Genomic DNA, 20575 nt, shown 5'->3' on the forward strand with positions numbered 1-20575 from the left:
AAAAACCCTGACTTATAGGTTTCATGTTACGTCAAATATTTCAGATGCTGTACTGAACTCTAAAAACTAAAAATGTCCAAAAACTCAAAAAATTTAGCTCAATGACTCACATGGCTCACATGTTTAAAAAGGATTGAATCGAGTTTATTACTTTTATTAGAATTTAAGAACAGTTAGTTAGTGTTGATCAACCTAAATATTCTGACGGTCTTGTCGATCACTCAAGAAAAAACCTTCAATGACCTCACAGTCTTACCGACAAACAAAATCTCATTAGAGCCCGACAAACGAAAGACGTGAAACCGCGACCGACAAATAGTAAGAATGATGATGGTAACAGCGCAATTATTATTGCGATTTGACTCGTGCTTAACAAACTAATTCAAAGCGTATTTCGTTGACACTTAAAAGCATAATCAAACTAATTTAGCACCTATTCTACCCAATTCTAAACGCCAATTCCTACCAAATTCTTTTAAAACAATGTTTTTGAAATTTTTGAAAATGCTTATTATCTCAAATGGGATGAAACTGTATTGAAAGAAGTTCAAACTTCTGATTTCTTTTCATTCTCGTAATGCAACTAAAAAAGTAATGAAAATGCATTAAATTACATAAAAAATATATAGTTTTTTACAGTTGAGTGCTACATTTCCCATCGAACATTATTAACACAATATATGGATTCTTTTTCACTAAATCAACCCATTTTTTCAAACATCTACGCATCTTCATGATTATAATTTTCTTTATACTTTAAAACTACATGTAATTATAAACTAGCATGTTTATATAAAAACATGAATATACAATTTGACAATCATTCGACCGAAACATTTTAGGTCGGGGGGGAGGGGGGGGGGGGGAAACCGTTAAATGTAACGCGTTTATTTAAATCGAGTTTATTATTTTTATTAGAATTTAAGAACAGTTAGTGTTGATCAACCTAAATATTCCGAATAGGTGCTAATTTTTTTTTTAATGAATTTCTAATAAAAAAAACTTTGTTTAATTTTTTCCAAAAAAAAAAGGAAATTAAACAACCATTAAAAATCGTAATCAAATTGCATCTCCAATAAAAAAAAGTTAAATTTTTTATATTTTTAATACTATTTTAAATAGCATTTTATAATTTTTCCGGTCGAGTAAGAATTCTAAAGAGAAGTCGCTATTCCAGCACGTAAGTAAGAAATGTATGAATGTCAGTAAACAAAAAGTTTTACATGCAAACAAAATCTTTTTGGCTATTGGCTGTCACTTAGCAACCAAGGTCATGAGAAACTAATACTTCGTATCCTTACTAATACATTTTAAAATATATGTCAAGTTATAAATCACGCTATCAAAAGAAAAACAAGTTTTAAACTTGTTTGAAAAGTTTTGTTTTTTTTTTCAATCTTAAGCGGATTCAGTCTGAGCGCATCCAGTCAAAGGGAACGATTAAATATATTTATCCTCGTTGAAGCTACGATGAGTTCATCGGTTGCTTTTATTGGTGTTTACTTAAAATAAATACCAATAAATGTTAACTTTTAGATAAGAAAAATTTTTAAAGGTAACTTTTTAATTTTATATCGATATAATACTAAAAACTCATCTTGTTCGCTCTAAATCTTTTACATGAAATCACTTGCATCACCAAATAATTACGTTTTATATCAAAACTAAGATGCAGAAGCATCCAATATATTATTTTTATTTTATTTAAAAGTTTTAGTCGCAATAAAACAGAAAAGCAATTTTATAAAATGTAAAATGTATCTTTACTTAATCATATATTACAAATCTTTTGATCTAATTATTTTTGTTATAACATAACTTATGCAATGGAATATAAATATTTGTTTTAGGTTGATTTTAAATAATATTCCTTAGAGAGTTGTAAATCAGATGATTAAACAAATTTTTATATAACTTAAACTTTCTTAATAATTTTATAATATATTTCGAATGAATTTGTAATAGCACTTCCATTTGGTTTAGCAAGAAAAGTTCGTGGACCGCAAGCCTTAGTCCTGGTAACGAGTGTTACGATTCTCTATGACGATTTGTCGTTAAGTCACTAGGAAAGCGTATATTATAAGATTAAATTGGGAGATTTTACGTGCGCGATAAGCTACTTATCCTTTGTTTTTAATTGAACACGTGTCAGAAGAAAATATCAAAATATTTGCTGTTAAATTAATTCTAGGTGTCTCTTTTCTTTATCGGTGTTATTGCTGTCGCATGAGCGATTTAAAATACATCTTATTCTCTCAATATTTTATACTGCATCAGTTTTAACCATTATTTATTTTTGTTAAGAACTTTAAAATACAAAAAGAGGTTTGTTAAAAAAAACAACTCAAGATGGCGATGATAGCTACGGATATGAAGGGACTTTTCAAAGTCAAGATAAAAGAACGGAGTGATTGCTATTCTGACCAGTTCAATAGAATTTTTTTGGTCAAAATCATGCTTGCTTGTTGTATCATCATGAGCATTAGTTGGTATAAAGATTCTATAAAATGCATAGTTCCAGGTAGCGCAAAATTTAAAATTAAATATTACATATATATACCACGTCTGTAACATATCAGAATATAAACGATGTTTAAAATCTTTTTTGTTTTTGTTCTTTCTCATCTAAGGCGTAAACTCGATTGACGGAGGTTTTGTGTCCGAAACTTGTTGGATACAAGGGTTGTATGTTTACAGAGAACTTACTGACAGAATGAACGAAGTAGCTTACTTCGGTATCCCTAGAGACATGGACAACGATGGTATGCTAAAATCTGGAGAATTATGTTCAACTACGGGAAAGTTAGGAGCAATAAATGATGACTGCATCCCTATGAAAAAAACCTTTATGTTGCAAGTAATTAAAATCTTTTTTTGTCTGGAATTTTTTTTTCTTTTAAACTAATTTTTTGCTTTTGCGAGGAGAATTTTCTTTAATTCAAATAGATAAATATTTATGAGTAAATAAATACTTCAACATCATGTTTTTTTATGATAAATACTCTATAAAGTTCCTGTTGTCATATTTGTTGTCAAAGTCAAGGTTTTTTATTTTAGCAAAAAAATTAGTTTCTATAATAAAAAGTTAATACCTTTCAGTACCAATGGATGCCGTTTATGATTGGCGCATTTGCTGCATTATATTACATACCTTACATTTTTCACAATTCAATCAACAGTGATATTATAAGCTTAAATAAGTTATTAAAAAGTGACAATCCAGATGCCAACAAGATAACCAAAGCCTACTTTAACAGGCGAATCAATCCTTCTTCCAAACAGTACTTAAGAGTGATGCTATGTGTAGTGGTTAAGATCTTGTACATTTTTGCTAACTTCGTGGCCTTGTTAGGTTAGTAATTTGTTTTTTGTTTTTTTTTTATCAACTTTCAATGAAAATGAAATCCAAACGCCTGGCAAAAGCTATAGTCCGTATAGTAAAAAACTCGTAAAAATGTTTTTCTACAAAATTGCAGGTCTTAACAGTTTGTTGCACGGTCAATTCAACTCATACGGAATCAAGTTAATAAAATGGTCACAGTTAGAAAACTCGATAGCTTATGACTATATGGGAATGGTTGACCACCCTAAACCAGGTGATTACCAATTTCTTTTTGTTAAAGACAATAACAACTTAAAACTTTTAATAGTTTATTATTACACGAGAAAGTAACTTGATACCTGTACTTGATACTTGATACCTGTATTCTATTTCTATAATTAGGTAACCTTTTACTTCCACCTTTCGGATATTGCGAGTTGTACGAATCATCGAAGGATATTAAGCATAGCGTTGCTAACAATCACAAATTTGTATGCGAGCTTTCACAAAATGTTTTATACCAATATTGTCTAATTGTGCTATGGTTTAGCATTGTACTTGGGATTATAGTTTCAATACTTGGATTAATTGTTCAACTTGTTAAATACATAATGAGCAGTTTTGGAGTACAGTAAGCTTTAAAATTTCCTCTTAATATGCATTTAAAAAACCTTTATTTTCCAGTTTTTACTGTGATGGGTTTCCATTCATTATACGTATACCACGTGATGTCCACATTTGCGAAACATATTTGTCTTTAATCTAAAACTTAATTAAGTTGATGTCTTATTATTATATAACTTAATTAGCTTGATACCTTATTATTACAGGCATCCCTGCTTTTAGTTTACTACTTTATACCATTCTTTTTATTACGTACATTCTACGTACATTGGAAAACCGGGGAGGGGTGTGTGAAGAAGTCCTCATTTCTTACCCTAGTGTTTGGGCGCCAATATTTCAACATACTTATATGCACATTAAACACCCAAGTTATACATACATTTATACATAATATAATATATTTATACTATTTTATACCATTTACTTTAAGGGAACGCGACATGTTTGGGCAAAAGGTCATTAAATCATTGTCATTACGTGAGCACGAGTACCTGGCTTTTATTCAAAAGAAAAATCCCGCTGTTTATAATGAAGTAAAAAATTTGTTAAAAGAAGAGAGCGATACTTTGCCATTAAACCCTCGTACATAAAAGATAAGGCCAAAAAAGTCAACGAACCTTTCATAAAAGAAGCCATGTAAGGTATCACTTGACGTTTTAGAGGACTGTTTTAAGTTCGTAAATTTTTTTAAACAAGTTTTTCCTTCCTTTTTATCCGCTTTACCTCGATGACCTTTACCACCTCAACTGTACATTTTTAAGTGATTTAATCGAAGCTTTTTATGCCGTGTATTCTTTTAAGTATACCGTATGTGAGGGATATTTTTATATTACCGTTGTTTTTTTTGTTTTTTTTTTTGGTTTGTGAAGTGAGGTGCATTGTGTATAGTATACTTTTTTATTTTTAATAAAAATAGTTGTAGAAAAAATTTGCTTTGAAAACCCACTGCGTGAAAGAAAAAAAAAATTCTCACATCATCATAACATTTGAAATAAGTAAACAGTTTTAAAAGTGATCACGTGGTTCTTAGTTAAAATGTTTACTACTTTTTGGTACATTTTTACAAATATTCTATATTTATTTCTACATTAAGAGTTTTTAAATCTATTTATTATGCTTAAAGTTAAATACAACAATATTAGTTTTTGTAGATGGTTTCAAAAACTAGTATGCTTGTAAGTACTAGTTTTGGAAGCCCTCTGCTTGAAAGACTATTTATTAGAAAGGGTAAATCTATCGATTATACTATTTATATGCTGCACGTCTTTTATATTTATAATAACTTTGAACTTTCTATTATTCGAATCTATTCAAAAAACAAGTTCGTTTTACAGAAGAATAATAAAATAAAAAAATGACGGGTATTGGAAACGTTTTTAACACATATTTTGGTGCAAATGGGTGTTGAAAACGCATTCAAGCAATTTCGGATAGAGATCTTTAAGAAGGTCATTTTTTCCGATATTCCTATTTGAGGATTTGCTATTTTTACGAGCTCAAGATCAAAGTTAAACAAGATTTTTTTCTCATCAACTCTTTTCGTAAATCTTTATTGTTACTTTTTTTTTTCCTGCAAATTTTGTTTTATAACCTAATTTAGTTGTTGCACTCGGTAAAAAGTACTTCATTTAACAAATAGAAATAATTTTTGTCATAAAAAAGATTTGAGAAATTGCGAATTTCTAACATCCCTAAAAAAAAGTTGCTAACAGTTGTGAACGAATGATTAAAACCAATGTTGTTTTTTTTTAAAGCTTGTTTCAATTTAAACAATACATTAAATTAATAAAAAAAAATTAATAATGGAATCCAGCAACTGGAAGATTTTCTCGACGAAAAAGAAGTTTTTCCAAAATTTCTGGAAGGAGTCTGTTTCTTTCGTTTGAGAGAATATCTCCAGGTTAAGAAAACAGACTGCCAACATCCGTGGATGTTGGAGGTGGTGTGAGGTACCTTCTTGCCACCTTAGTCAATGCTAGCTTCATTTTGTTATTTGAATTTTTTTTAATTGTCTTTCCAAAACCTAAGGCATTGAGAATTGGACAATCCAAAAAATTATTTAACACTTCTTTCATCATTTTGGAAGATGAATGTGCATTTGGTCCTGTTTGAGTTTGAGATTGCGCAATATTTTTTGACATAATGTGCAAAAAGATGTTTTTCGGTTGAGGCTCCGGCCATAATTTTGGCCGGAACCGGAGCCGAACCGAATTTCGGTCAATAACTAGATTTCAGTAGTAAAAGAAAATGCGAAAAAATCGATAAAATCTATTTAACAATTTTTAATGAGTCTGGACAACTTTAAACGAGCAGAGTGGATGTTAGCTTTTTTTTGAGCAAGGTTGAGTGGTAAATAAAATAAGGTTTTGACAATAGGCGGCGACGAGTTATCACAAAGTAAAAAAGGAGGCTAAACGATTTTCCGATTTGTAACGGCTACCGGCAAATACCCGTATCACATTGGTATCGGTATAATATTAATATCAGTATCAAAGCAGTATAAGTATATCTCAGTATATATTCGTACACGTTACCTCCCGTTCTAATGTTGTGAATTTGTTAAATTTTAGCCGTTTTTTTACTCTAACATGGTTTTTTCAAGAAAATTTAACTTAGCGCTTATAAGATTGAAATTTTAAGTTAAATATTGTTCAGATATATAATTTTAATTGAAAACTACATGAAAATTTTCTAATCTGACTAGTAAAACGGATTCCGTAGAAAAAATACCCATTAATGCGGCTTTAAGAAATCTTTTTAACGAGTAAAATAAGAATAAAGAATAAATAAAACCTCAGTGGAAAACAATTAATTAATTTTGATTGGTTTAACTTTAAATATCAATATTTTTGCTACTTTTGTATTTGAATGCGTGTTGATAAGAAAAGCTGTAAGATTAATATTTAAGATATCTGATCAAAGACAAGACCTACAAAGGTTAAACATTTAACTACAGCACTGTGTAAATAATATCAATCAACACAGCCATGCTCTTGAGTGCATTGAGGAGGAGGGAGCTTTTCAGTCACCGACTCTCCTTCAGAAACTGTAATGGACTTGATTTATTTATTTTGGAATTTGCATGTGACGAAAAAAGTTTATAAAAGGAGAAATCGTAATTATGAAATCAGTAAAACGTTTTTTTCCTATTAAAAAAGTATTATAAACTTAAAAATTTTCTTTTTAGATTGTAAATATATAGACATTTAGTAAAACACGTAGTAATCAACAAGCCCACTCGACAAGAAGTTGTCTTTTGACCAATTTAAGGCGTTTTGAAATCGGTCTTAAAGATGACTTAATCTGGCCTAAAATGAAACACTGTGAGTTGTCTTATTTAAAACGTCTTAAAGTTGTCTTATTTAAGACGTCCTAAAGTTGTCTTAAATTGGTCTAAAATAAAACAAACGTCTTAAAGAAGGCTTAAAAAGACATTTATATATATATATATATATATATATATATATATATATATATATATATATATATATATATATATATATATATATATATATATATATATATATATATATATGTATGTATATGTTACCTTCCAGTCTCCTTCCAATATAATACATAAGTATATATATTTATATGGTATTGGAAGGAGCGTGGAAGGTGGTGACAGAATACAGAAAGGTGTGAAAATATGAACTGTCCAAATGCAATAACTTAAAAAGAGAGACATGATTATACTATAGAAATGTATCTCTCAGCATCTACAAAAAAGACTACATGATTATATTTTTGATATGATTTTCGTGATGCTAGTGGGTTTTCTAACATACCCTGAATAAATTTATGGACTATCTTCTCCGATTCCTTTGGATATGTCTCTCGGACAGTCGCTAAAAAGAGAAAATTAATAAAACAATAATAGGTCAAGAAAATCATTATTTTTTTGGAAAGCAGCGTTAGAAGACACTTACCAATTACACATTTATAAAGATAGGTTTCTTTAAAACTTCTCTTTCCACTTCTCTATCAATCTATGTTGAAATTTATCATTAGCGAACAATGTAATTTCTAAATTCAATTAGTTTCTTAGAAATCTGTAATGTGTTTGTGATAACTTAGCCATAGGACCTTTACAGAAATAATTCAAAATTCTTTTAACAACCCTAAGAAATATGAAATGCTTGTAGTCAAGAAAGAATCCGGAAACACATTTAATACCAGCAGCTATATAAGCAATTATAGCAGCTATAAGAGGAGACATATTTCTGATGTTGCTTACACGACTGGCAGCTAAAGTCGTTATATGTCCGGTTGAAAAATTCTTGTTATTCATTAACACAACCCTTCCTTCCCAAGAACTTTTGATAATGCACCTTTCACAAGAATAATATCCAGTATGAGCAATAGTCCCTTTTAAAAATGATCTTGCTGGAGCATCACAAATAAAAGCTCTAACTTTAACAGTGTGTACAACTGATTTTTTGGTCGGACCAGATAAATTTAAACCACACAACTCTTGTAAAAAATCATTTAAAAACACATCCAAACTTGATGGTTTATTTTCCCCAGTGTATAATGCTACAATAAAAATCTTTCCGCCACTAATTTCACAAAGAACTGGCCACATTTGAGTATTGGATGATTTAAATAAGGGTAGCCCATCAATACTGAAACTAAGTGATATTTCTCTTTTAGACCCTACAAAATTTTTTTAATACCTAATTCTAATCCAAAATAGTAATATGTTACACCACATTTTCGAATACACTGAACTTCTTGTGGTACTTTTAAAAGTGTTTTTGTATCTTTAGGTAGCGTGTTTCCATGTCTTTGAAGTATATCGAGTAAACTACTCATAGCTGCTTGAGAACAGTTAAACTTCAGACACCAGGATATCAGCTCTCTTGAGGGGTTTTCTTTACTGGTGAATAGATTAAAAGACTCGCTGTCACTAGAACTGTTGGACCAATACTCAGGAGAGTGGTTCAACTCAACTTTTCTCAATGTTTTCTTCCACAGGTAAACGACAACAACTCTGACTGCTAATATGAAAAGAATCTCTAAACGCTTCTTCTTGAGGTTGTGCACAATTTTGTTGATGTTCATCCGCACTTTCGTCTCGAGCTATATAGTATCAACCCTAAAAAACGTCAAAATTTTCAAGCTGTGATATATATATATATATATATATATATATATATATATATATATATATATATATATATATATATATATATATATATATATATATCACGGCTTGAAAATTTTGACGTTTTTTAGGGTTGATTCTATATATATTGGGGACTCTAAAACAATAAATTTTAAAATCCTGGATTAAAATCCCAGGAAGATCTAGCTTTGCATTTTTTTATTTTTTGGATACTTTACAAATATTTGTTCGCAAAAATAGATTTTTTTACCATGCTGTTTTTTAAATAACTATTACTTCAAAGTTTGACTAAAAGGGAAAATTACACATTATGCATAATATTTTTTATAAAAACGAACTCTAACTAGGTCTTTAAGAAGAGCATATTAATGAAAACAAGACGTTACGACCATCACAAAAAAAAAGTCGAAAAGTTTTTTCTATGCTTCGTATCAAACTTTTTAAAACTACAACCACGGTAAAAGTAAAGATACTCATACATATTTTATCATCTTTTTTTTAAAAAAAAACAAAACATTCAAGTGCTTTAGATCACAATTTCAACATTTTACTAAGTACGTTACGACCATCACAGTATGTTTGTTTTCCCATCACGGCTTCTTGACTTAAAAAAAAAGTTTAAGCGCGAACGATTTAATTCATTTCAAACTATTTACATCTTTTAAACCAAGTTATAATATAAATCAGTTTTGTTTATTGTTTAATTTTCAATTCGTTTATTCATCTTATTACTAATCTTGTTAAAGTTTTTTTTGAAACTTTGAGTAACTAATGAAACTATGATAGTAAACTATTGAAAGTTTCTTTGCCCGAAAACGGAGACAAGGATACCTCAATCTCCTATAGTTGGTGAATTAAAGAAGATCATGGCTGTGTACTCAGTCAACATAAAAAAAGACATAAAAAGGTATTTTTAAGCATTTCCTCAAAATTTACTAGAGTTTACTGAGCATCATCTCTCTAAAAAGCAACAGTCTGAGCAATAATTGCAGTCAAAAAGAAAATCTAGAACCAGACCAAATTTTGATACACTTTAATTATTCACAAAACTATACATGTGGTTATCAGGATGCTGTTCAAGCTGCTTATTGGTCGCAGTCAGGGTTGGACTGGCTTGAAAAACCGGCCCGGGAAAATTGGTCAAGGCAGCCCACTTCATTGTATGTTGCATAAATTTTATATATAAATATATATATATATATATATATATATATATATATATATATATATATATATATATATATATATATATATATATATATATATATATATACACATATGGCTATTTCCACGATGGAAATTTTGTGTTTAAAAATTTCTTTTTTCAAAAGATTTTTTTTCTTTAATTGTAGTTTAAACACCTTAAAATTATTGTTAAAATATATTTTGAGTAGAAAATATTTGAACCGAGTAGATAAATTTGATGAATGTTAGCAACTGTTTTTTCTTTTTATTATTCGAAAAAGTGAGTAAAATTTGAGGGCAAGTTATTGCAATATTTTAAACAAAACATATCCATATTTTTGTTTAGAAAGAATCTTTGACATTATATATGTCTTGAGTAAAAACACCTTTAGTCTTTAAAAATAATTCATGTGTTTTTTTATCACATACACATCTGTAAAAATTAGGTTGCGTCACTGAACTAAAAGCTAAAAAAGTTTAATTATCACAATAAAAATAGGCTTTAAGGCAAGATTTTTTTAGAAATTATATATTTTAATGTAAACTTTTCATCATTACTAAAAAAAAGTGGGTCAAAAAACATTATATTAACTTATAGTAGTAGTTTAAATGCTGTTGCGTCACTAAGCCCATCAACGTGATAATTAGCGTTTTATAAAATTATTGTTTATTATTATTTAAAGTATAAAAAAAAAAATTTAATCTTCTCTGCCTAAATATTGATAAAAATAAATATTTCTAAAACACTGCTGTTAGTTGGAGTCTAGAAATAGTAGACACCATCGCTATTCAATATTAACTAGTATAGCAACTTTTTAATCGTTTGACTAGTCGATGCCAAGACATCAATTATTGCATCGTTATTAATTCTCGGAAGAACGTCTTTTTCACAAGACATCAGCATGATTGACTGTAAACTTGACTGGCTCATCAAATTTCTTAATCTGTTCAAAATATGTTTCAATTTCGAAAATGACCTTTCGCAAGCAACTTGTGATGAGGATTATGTCAGCACAACTTTTTAAGCCAGAAACAAATTTGAATACGCAAGACTATGCAAGTTAAACTTCTGGAGGACAAAATAACAACAAAAAATACATTTTTTGCAAGATTTGCATTTATTTCTGTGGCTGTCACTGTTTTCCACTTCTGGGATTGTAAAGACAGTTTCAGATTCTTCGGATTTACATTGTTACATGTTGTCCGAGACACAGTGAGATACTTCCGTGTCAAATATCAAGTTATATTCATCTTCAAGAGTTATTTCGAAACTTTCCCATTTCCTTGCAAAGTCCGATAATTCCGTTTAAAGCTGATCTTTTGTTACACTAGCATCAAACTTTCTGAGCAACCCACTCAGATGCTGCAATCTGCTACTAGGCATTTTTTTCAAAATTTTTGCAAAATTTCTTGGATCTAAACAAGATAAATCAGCATATAGACTACCATGCTCTGAGAATCTCTATTTTAAACTTCTGATTACTTGATTCATTACCATGTTGTGAACATTGATACGAAATTTATCTTTTGCACTTTCAAGTAGTTGATTTGCTCTGATTCTTTTCTCTTTCAAACCAGTCTGAACTTTAATTTACATTTTATTTGGATAATATAATGTAGCCTAACTAAAAATATAATACAATTTTTATGCCAACCGGCCCACCGGGAATCTCCCGGTATCCCGGCGGCCCAGTCCAAGCCTGGTCGCAGTCAACTATTATCTTGTTTACAGTTGTAATCTATCGTTACCAATTAGAGCCAAAATCAGTTGTAATAATATCCGACGATAATGATAAAACAAAACGCACCACTACTACATATTTAAGTGAAATATTTGACCTCTATTGCATTGATTATATAAAAAAGTTGTTTTATGGAGTGATGGTCCATGCAGATAAATGGCCAAATTCATACAACATTGCTCTGTGAAATGTCATTTTCAAAGTATAGAATGGAGCCTTTTTGCTACCTCTCACGGTAAAGGAGCAGTTGATGGAGTAGGAGGATCATTAAAGTGATTTGTTTGGAACAGCGTAAAATCTTGTTAAGTAGTCGTCTTAAACGCTAAAGACTTTCTCTTGGCATCAAATGGGTGCAAAACTTATGTTAGACTTATCAACACAGATGATATTAATCTAAGGTGGGCCTTAATAGCTGATAAAATAGAAGAAGTGAAAGCCGTTACAAATATTACCAAAATGCGTTTCTGGCAAGTAAAAAGTTCTCTGATATTTTGTAATGGGGTTGCGGAACAATTTTAAAATTTATATATTAGTAAAAAAAATTTACTATTCTAAGATATTTTTTTCCCATATTGGATTCCCGGCTCCTGAAAACATTTACGAGGCATATGAAAGTACATACTCCTAGATATTGAGTTGTATTAAATAGAGTTAATAAAACAAACAAAAAAAACGGGGAGCATAAATATTATTAAGCGTTTGTTGCCTACTCCAAATAAAACGATCCCAGTATTGAAGAAACATCATGGATAACCTTGATAATGTTACAAAATTCATATTTTTTTAACATAACTTAATTGGTTTTTATAATCATTCATCTTTTATTATGTCATTCATTGCGTTATTTGTTGTTTTTCATTTTTGGCTTTTTCGTTACGACCGTCACAGTTACGACAGTCACGACATAAAAGTTAATAAAATTCTCGGAAAACTTCAAGCAAAAACTTTGAAACTCATCATATAGTAAGTTCAATGTGTAGTTAAAGAACACAGCAAAGGATTTTTTTTTCACAGTGTAGATGGCTGCATAATGATTGACAAAGTTTATTTGTTTAGATTTGTCAAAAAGTAAGCTTTACGACCGTCACGCTACGTTAAGTTGATTTTTCAAATAAGTTAAACACTTGAATGATTTAACTTTTGCATACTAAATTATATAATAGTATACAACATTTCTGGAAATTTTCATGTAAATACTATTCTTGGTTAATTTTTAAAGGCTAAAAAAGCGTCAAATGTTACGACCGTCATTTGCGTGGAATTGCTCATAAATATATATATATATATATATATATATATATATATATATATATATATATATATATATATATATATATATATATATATATATATAAGCTAAAAAAGCGTCAAATGTTACGACCATCACTTGCGTGGAACTGCCCATATATATATATATATATATATATATATATATATTTATATATATATATACGTATATAAATATATGCACATATAATTAAACTTATTAGTAACATAAAAGTGCAAGAATTAATGTGAATATAAAATGAAAGATAAGTGTACTTTTGCGTCGGCTAACTTGCACCAAAGTGTTACAAATAACATCAATAAAAAAACAATTTAAGCAAGAAATTAACAAAAGTAAACTAGAATAAATTGTTTAATGGCGGTTTACAAAAAAATTTAAAACTTTTATTTATTCTTAGAGAGTTTAAAACTTTTAATGAAAATTTTTAAAAATGATTTATTTTTTAGTGTTGGGTGACGTTAACCTTTATGTTTTTTTTTTGCAAGTTAGATTGTCATTAACTTATGTGATTGTCATTAACTTATGTTTGTAGCTGGATGAATAAAAAGACGTCATAGGAATGATGAAATAGCACTCGACTGAGTTGAAATAAACCAATTAAATTTAAAGAATTTTTTTTCTTTCGAACGTTTGTGTTGACTGTTTTCTTTGGTGTGAAACCAATAAGCTTATAAAAAAACATATTACAAAAATCAAGCTGGGAGTTAGTGTAAGAAGATATGGTTATTTAGGTTGCTATTATTTAAAGAAACGTGATCGCAATCAGTTTATAGTTAATAAAAGCGTTAATGGCAATTTTAAAAAAAATAAGTTTTCAGAATAATAAAAGCTTAATAAAAAAAGATAAGCTTTTATCCGATAATTGGACAAAACAAAGTTACTTAAGTCTTCAAAGCCAACTGTGATATATACCACGTACACGCTAAAGGATATTAAGTCGGCACGCAACATTAACGAATCTTATTAAGCAACATTATCGAAGAGTTTTTTTTTTAGCAGGAGTAAGTACACTTTGAAAATAATTTTGATATTTAGATAAATATATAATATATTTATATACAAAGTTTAATGTTTGCAATTTTTTTAAAATTTTTATATATTTATCATCATTATATAAAACTACGATATAAAAAAAGCAGGTAAAAATTTTATGTATATATATATATATATATATATATATATATATATATATATATATATATATATATATATATATATATATATATATATATATATATATATATATATATATATATATATATATATATTATCATGATAGAAAACCTACAATGTAAAAGAAGCAAGTAAAATATAAACGTTATTTTCTTCTATTTTATTTATTATACCTGATACTTGTCCTTTTTCAAAATCAATATTATTTAACAATATTGTATGTAATATATAATAATATTTAGTTAGATGTTTAGCAAAATATTTATACGTATGTTCAAAGTTGAAAACCTATTTCAAATGACATTCCATTATTAAGTTTAAGTTTTTTTTTCTTTAACATGAATTTGTATTTTCGTAACTCAAAAAATAATTTTGCTTTTAAAAAGAGAATAAAGTTTATTTTTATCAAGCTTATATTTTTTTCAGTAATCACTCTTTTTTTTGTAATCATACTCCGAGAAGGAGATTCTTTACTAAAAAAGTAATTTGATAAAAAGCTTTTATTTGCGTTGACAAATAAAGGATGACAAAAGTTGTAATATAATATCAATTAACCATCGGAAAGTCTGTATTTATACTTTAAGCCTCGTCTTGATGAAAATATAAACCTTTAAGATAGAGTCGTGGCGATACTTTATCATTTATCTTTTGTCGTATTTGCTAACAACACAAAAACGTTTTTACTTAGCAATCTTTGCGGATCAGAACCTGTGTAAATAGAAAAATCAGTGGTAAAAGAGTGAAGTGCGATGAGTGGCAAACGAACGAAACAATTTTTTTTTTTTTTTTAAAGTAAAGAAAAGAAATGCGTCAATGTGTAAAGTTATTATTTTCTTTTGTAGAAAAGTTTTTAAAAGAATTATAAGTTTTTTTGAGAAGTAGCTCGTCACAAAAATGGCAGCGATGATTGCAACGGATATCAAGGGTATGCTGTCGGTTAAAATAAAACCGCGAAACGACAGCTATACCGACCAGTACAATCGCATCTTCATGGTGAAGATTTTACTTGTTTGTGTCGTCATTATGGGCATAAGTTGGTTCAATGACTCAATAAAGTGCCTTGTCCCAGGTATGAATTTTACTTTAATTCGATATACATTCGGTAGAAAAACACTTTTTTTAGTCATTACCAAATTTTAAATACCTAATTCATAATTACGCTAAGTTTTTGTTTTTTAACTATCACAAGGTGTCAACTCTGTTGATGGTGGTTTTGTGTCTCAAGCGTGTTGGATACAGGGTGTGTATGTGTACAAAGAATTAATGAACAGACCTAATGATGTTGCTTATTTCGGTATCCCTAAAGACATGGACCTCGACGGAAAACTTGAGTCAGGAGAATTATGTAGTGTTTCACCTAAATTAGGTGTCATCAATAAAAAGTGTACCCCTATGCAGAAAACATTTTTCTTACAAGTAAGTATGACAAAATCATTATTTAGCTCATTTGAACCATGCTTTCTATAATAAATGAGAAATTGTTATTAAAAAGGTAAAAAAATCTCTTTTAGTATCAATGGATGCCATTTCTAGTTGCTGCGCTGGCGGTGCTTTATTATTTACCATACATTGGCTTTCGTTCAGCAAATAACGATCTTATTAGCTTAAAGAACACCATTAAAAGCGGAGCACCCGATGCTGGAAAAATTATTAAACATTACTTTAATAGACGTGTTAATCCATCTCGCAGCATGTACCTTAGAGTGGTGTTCAATATTTTAATTAAAGTATTGTACATTGTATCCAACTTGGTGGCTTTTCTAGGTCTGTTTTAAAAGGTTTTCAGTTTTCATCCACAAAGCAAATCTATCTAGCAAATACTATTTAGCACTAAAGTTCTTGAGAACAGAATTTTTTTTTTTTTTTTAGTAATAAACTTTTTTTTAACATTTACAGGTCTTGACAACTTGTTGAATGGTGAGTTCACAACCTATGGTAGCAAATGGGTAGCATGGTCAAAACTTGACAACTCGGTAGCTTACGACTATATGGGAAAGAGTGATCATCTGAAACCAGGTATAATAATGTAGAACACGTTATGAATATCACTTGTTATAAAGGATTATTTATCTTCATGGACATAAGAATCTTTTACACCTAAAATCGTTGTTTTCATAGGAAATGTTTTGCTTCCCCCTTTTGGCTACTGTGAAATGTACGAATCATCAAAGGATATTAAACACAGCACTGTAAACAAGCACAAGTTAATATGCGAGCTTTCGCAAAATATTCTTTATCAATACTGCCTTGTTGTTGTTTGGTTTGCAATTGTGTTCGGAATCATCATTTCTGTCATTGGTTTAGTATTGTTACTTGTTCGTTACGCAGCAACTATGTTTGGAGTAAAGTAAGGCTTGTTATAATTATTTACAAATCAAAATGTCGGTGACGGTTTTTTAACATTTTGGATAAAATGTTCTAACTTTAACTTTTAGGGATAATGAATCGCAAAGACTTCCCAAATCACTTACTATGCGTGAGCATGAGTACTTGGAATTTATCCGCAGAAAAAATCTCATCCTATATGGTGAAGTGTTGGCTCTTTTAAACGACAACAGTGATTCGCTTCCTTTGTATCCAAATGATCGATATAACGAGAAAGCAGGTTACCAATTGTAATGTTATGTCATGTAATCCTGTATTTTTCCATTTTTTTAAAATTTTAATAAACTGATTTTGCAGCTTTTTTAGTTTTTAGTAACTCTTTAATAAATATTTTCGATTTATTTGTTACGTTTTCGTAAACTATTTAAAAAGAGTTGCTTTGTATATTTTCGATTGTAAACTTTATGGTGATTTATTTTTCAGTCGTATTATAATATTACGTTTTAAAACGACTATGTGTTGAAAAAAACCCAACTAAAACTCATTAATAAACTTGGTGCAGCAACGGATTTCTCTAAAGTCAATTCTTCTGGTTTCAATTTCAAAAAATTAATCAAGACACGCCCTAACTTAGAGTGTTTTATTTTTTACACGTTATCCAATTTCAAATTTTGAAATTTTGCCAAAACCTACTCGCGTAAATCAAAATTTACTAGTGAGAAATTCACTTCGCGCGAAAAGGTTTGTCTCAAGGGAATCCGCCTTTTTGACAGCTCTCCTGCAGTCCGTAAATTTACGATTATAACGCTCTGTAAGCAGATTATATAAACCATGGACGTTTAAGAGATGGACGTGCAACGAAATTGTTTTTTTGCGAATCATGCTCGTTGCGCATTGTTACAAATCTTTTGTTTTAAACAATAGAAATTAAATTATATTAAAGTCTGTCGGATTCGTCGAAAATTTTTGGTCTCGTCTAACCAGTCACATCAACTTCCTTTTAGTTATTCAAGATAACAGCGATAGAACCAACTTTAAAGCTTAGTTTTATGTAGCTAGACATTCTTAATATTTTAAGAAATAACGCTGATGATGATATAGAAATTGAGATCATTTACTTAACTACTTTAATACATGTATAACTAGAGATGTAATAAATAATACAAAATATCAACTAGTTTTGTAGCTACCTGGAGCACAATGGTTTCATGTCCAGGGAACTACTCCATCTATTATATTACTGTAGACTTCCAGTTTATAAATATTATAGAATTTTCTATTTTTATGTTTAACAGCAGAAATATATACAGTTAAGAATAAATAACTTATACTTAAAACGATTATAAATACAATAAAGAAAAAATAGTTTGTCACAGTTTTAAAGAATTTAGCAAACCCAATTTATGGCAAATCGCAAGAATAACTAAGTATTTAATATTAAGATAATATGATTTACCAGCTAAATATAAACTAATTTTCATTTGACAAAAACAAATGGGCTATTATGTGCTTTTATGACAAATGAAATAATATATGAAATATATTGAAATATCTGGCCGCATTTTGCAAGATATTTATAAATTTGAATAACTATTTAAAAGGTTTTGCTTTATCAAATGAATTATAAAAAAGCCCATCAGAAAATACACCTATAAAAAAATAATGCATAAAGGAATATATATTATGGAGCTTATAGAGTAGTCAAGGCAAAAAATGGCGGCATATCGGAAAAAATACTAAAAAAAAGAAAAAAAATAAGGCTGATGAATGAAGGACCAAGGAATTGAATGAAACCAGATCTTAATAAAAAATTTTATTTAAGCTTTTTTATATTTCGCTATACTTTTTTTAGTCATTTTAAAATTATCCTTACAGGTCTATTTTATCATTAACAGACTTTATTTACACGAAAAAAGTTCCCAATTTTAAACGTTCATCTTGAAAAAATGATGAAATCTGTTCGTGCCGACAACTAATTTTGTTTACTTGGTGTAATTTGTCTAGTATTTTGTCAATGCGTGAAATAGTTACTTTATCCTGAACAGTCTTATTAAACAAACGCTATAAAAGCTTAAACTAATACCACGTGATCAGAGTTTCTGTTTTAAAACTGTGGGCAGCCATTTAAATAGATTTTTTTGTTGACAGGTGAAAGTTTAGAGATTGTCGAAAATTCGCATGGCTCGCTGATTTCTGCGGCTTTTCTGATGTGAAACAATGAATTGCATGTCCATCTCTTATACGTCCATGTGTAGACCAACAAGGCTGAGTTTTATACAATTCACTCATTGCGAAATCAAAGTTTATTTGAAAAACAAACAAAAATTAGAATATCCACTTTGAAAATGTAAGTTCTCAAAGAAAATCACATGTTTGGGAACATTTCCTGTATAGTAAACTTAAAGGTAACGCAAAACATATTCAATGCTTTTAACATTTGGAATAAAACGTCTTTTCTACCACATTCAAGCAAATCGTAAAACTCAATCTAAACTTTGCCAAAACAAAAGACCAGTCACTAATAAACTAATCAAGACGAAAGGTTTCTTGTTTCTTTTTTTTCTTTTTGTTTTAACAGGAAACAGATCATCTTGGTGAGATGATGTAAAAATGTTTTTAACAAATTCACTTCAATCAGAAACTGTCTTTACATGAATCTGAACTTACACAGTTTAGATGGTTTCTAACTTTTTGGACTAACTCATATCATAAAAGTATGAAAGCTAAAAGAGCCATTCAGCTAGTTCCAGATCGTTTAAATGCAAGTTGGAGTTAGATATTGACATTAAAGCACTATCATAATTGTGCTAGTGTGACGACGTTAAGATTTGGAAGAGACTAGTTTCATTTATATTTTTGATGCGCATTGTAAGTTACAAAAGATGAGCAGTTCTTTCATTGATGATGTAACAAAATAAGAAAATAGTTTTAATAAGGAAATGGGTCTAACATCATCACTCTACATTATGATGGGAGTTGTGGATAAACTTTGAACTTTGCTTTTAGGTGTTTGGACAGCTTTTAAAAACTGGTTGAAAACTGATTACATACTAATGAGAGGGTACCATGGTGTAGGTTCAGATGAAAACAATGCTAACAGAATGATTTGCCAGAAAAGCTTTTGTAGCCATGGTATTTTTTTCCAAAAAAAAGGAATGATTTCCTAGATATACTTTGATTTTAAACCAATCAATTCTACTAAAAACAGAATAAAAATATTTGGTTTCAAGATAAAAGTAAAAGCCACTGCTGAACTGTTTTAATTCAATCTGTTAAAAACTTTGAAATAATCCCTACACTGCAGTACACACTGCAACCCCACTGCAGTTTGTTTAAGTCTTAGTTTTATTATTTAAACGTTGCTTTGAAATAATTGATAAATTACCCGAAATTACCCGTTACCTGTTAGTTAATTATTTTACCCAAAATGAAAACATTGCCACAAATGCTATTGGGGGAAAATATTCTTTTGTTGCTTCCATTTGATAAACTTCACAATTTAGAACAAAATTTTTAAGAGCGCTTTAATCTTTTCTTAAGTTGATTTCATTTATTGGATATGCAATTCATTTTCAGTAGTATAAAAGATAAGGTAAGTCATTTTATGTTCAGAAAATTTCTTTACCTTCAAAAATCATCAACCTATAGTTAAATTATGTCATCAAATGCCAATCCTCCTGATTAGGTCTTATCAGTAAACTGAAGAAAATTCAGATCTAAATGGACATGTTTAGCCGAAGATTTTAAAAAAATCTCAGCTATTTTCGCGTCAGACTTTGTTGCATCTT

The 20575-nt window shown here is 29.2% G+C and overlaps 2 protein-coding genes and 1 pseudogene across 6 annotated transcripts; 2 read left to right on the plus strand and 1 right to left on the minus strand.

Moving 5' to 3' along the window:
* The first annotated feature begins 1387 nt into the window (after positions 1–1387).
* Positions 1388–4775, plus strand: LOC145185314 (uncharacterized). Of its 4 annotated transcripts, none has more exons than XM_090098793.1 (8): positions 1388–1555; positions 1984–2191; positions 2305–2521; positions 2631–2857; positions 3100–3352; positions 3477–3596; positions 3725–3953; positions 4377–4775. In XM_090098793.1, exons 3-8 carry the CDS (start codon positions 2350–2352, stop codon positions 4534–4536), a joined length of 1161 nt encoding a protein of 386 aa, XP_089954919.1. In that variant the 5' UTR covers positions 1388–1555; positions 1984–2191; positions 2305–2349; the 3' UTR covers positions 4537–4775. The 4 variants fall into 4 exon arrangements, with proteins under 4 accessions (XP_089954919.1, XP_089954918.1, XP_089954917.1 ...); XM_090098791.1 differs by having other exon boundaries at positions 1410–1555; positions 1984–2018; XM_090098792.1 differs by lacking the exon at positions 1984–2191 and having other exon boundaries at positions 1407–1555.
* Positions 4776–7675: 2900 nt separating this feature from the next.
* Positions 7676–9383, minus strand: LOC149883665 (uncharacterized; annotated as a pseudogene). Its single transcript, XR_016455913.1, has 3 exons — positions 9380–9383; positions 7876–9028; positions 7676–7794 (listed from the first exon to the last, which is right to left on the minus strand). The product of XR_016455913.1 is annotated as an uncharacterized LOC149883665 (transcript).
* Positions 9384–14674: 5291 nt separating this feature from the next.
* LOC145185082 (innexin inx2-like) lies at positions 14675–17296 on the plus strand. Its single transcript, XM_080060848.2, has 6 exons — positions 14675–15531; positions 15652–15878; positions 15974–16226; positions 16359–16478; positions 16581–16809; positions 16898–17296. The coding sequence occupies exons 1-6, from the start codon at positions 15357–15359 to the stop codon at positions 17079–17081; spliced, it is 1188 nt and encodes a 395-aa protein (XP_079916974.2). The 5' UTR covers positions 14675–15356; the 3' UTR covers positions 17082–17296.
* The last annotated feature ends 3279 nt before the right edge of the window (positions 17297–20575 follow it).

Source organism: Hydra viridissima, unplaced genomic scaffold, assembly GCF_058129835.1.
Source record: "Hydra viridissima isolate aposymbiotic clone 2 unplaced genomic scaffold, HvirCarnegie_v1 scaffold_9, whole genome shotgun sequence".
Lineage (NCBI taxonomy): Eukaryota > Metazoa > Cnidaria > Hydrozoa > Anthoathecata > Hydridae > Hydra > Hydra viridissima.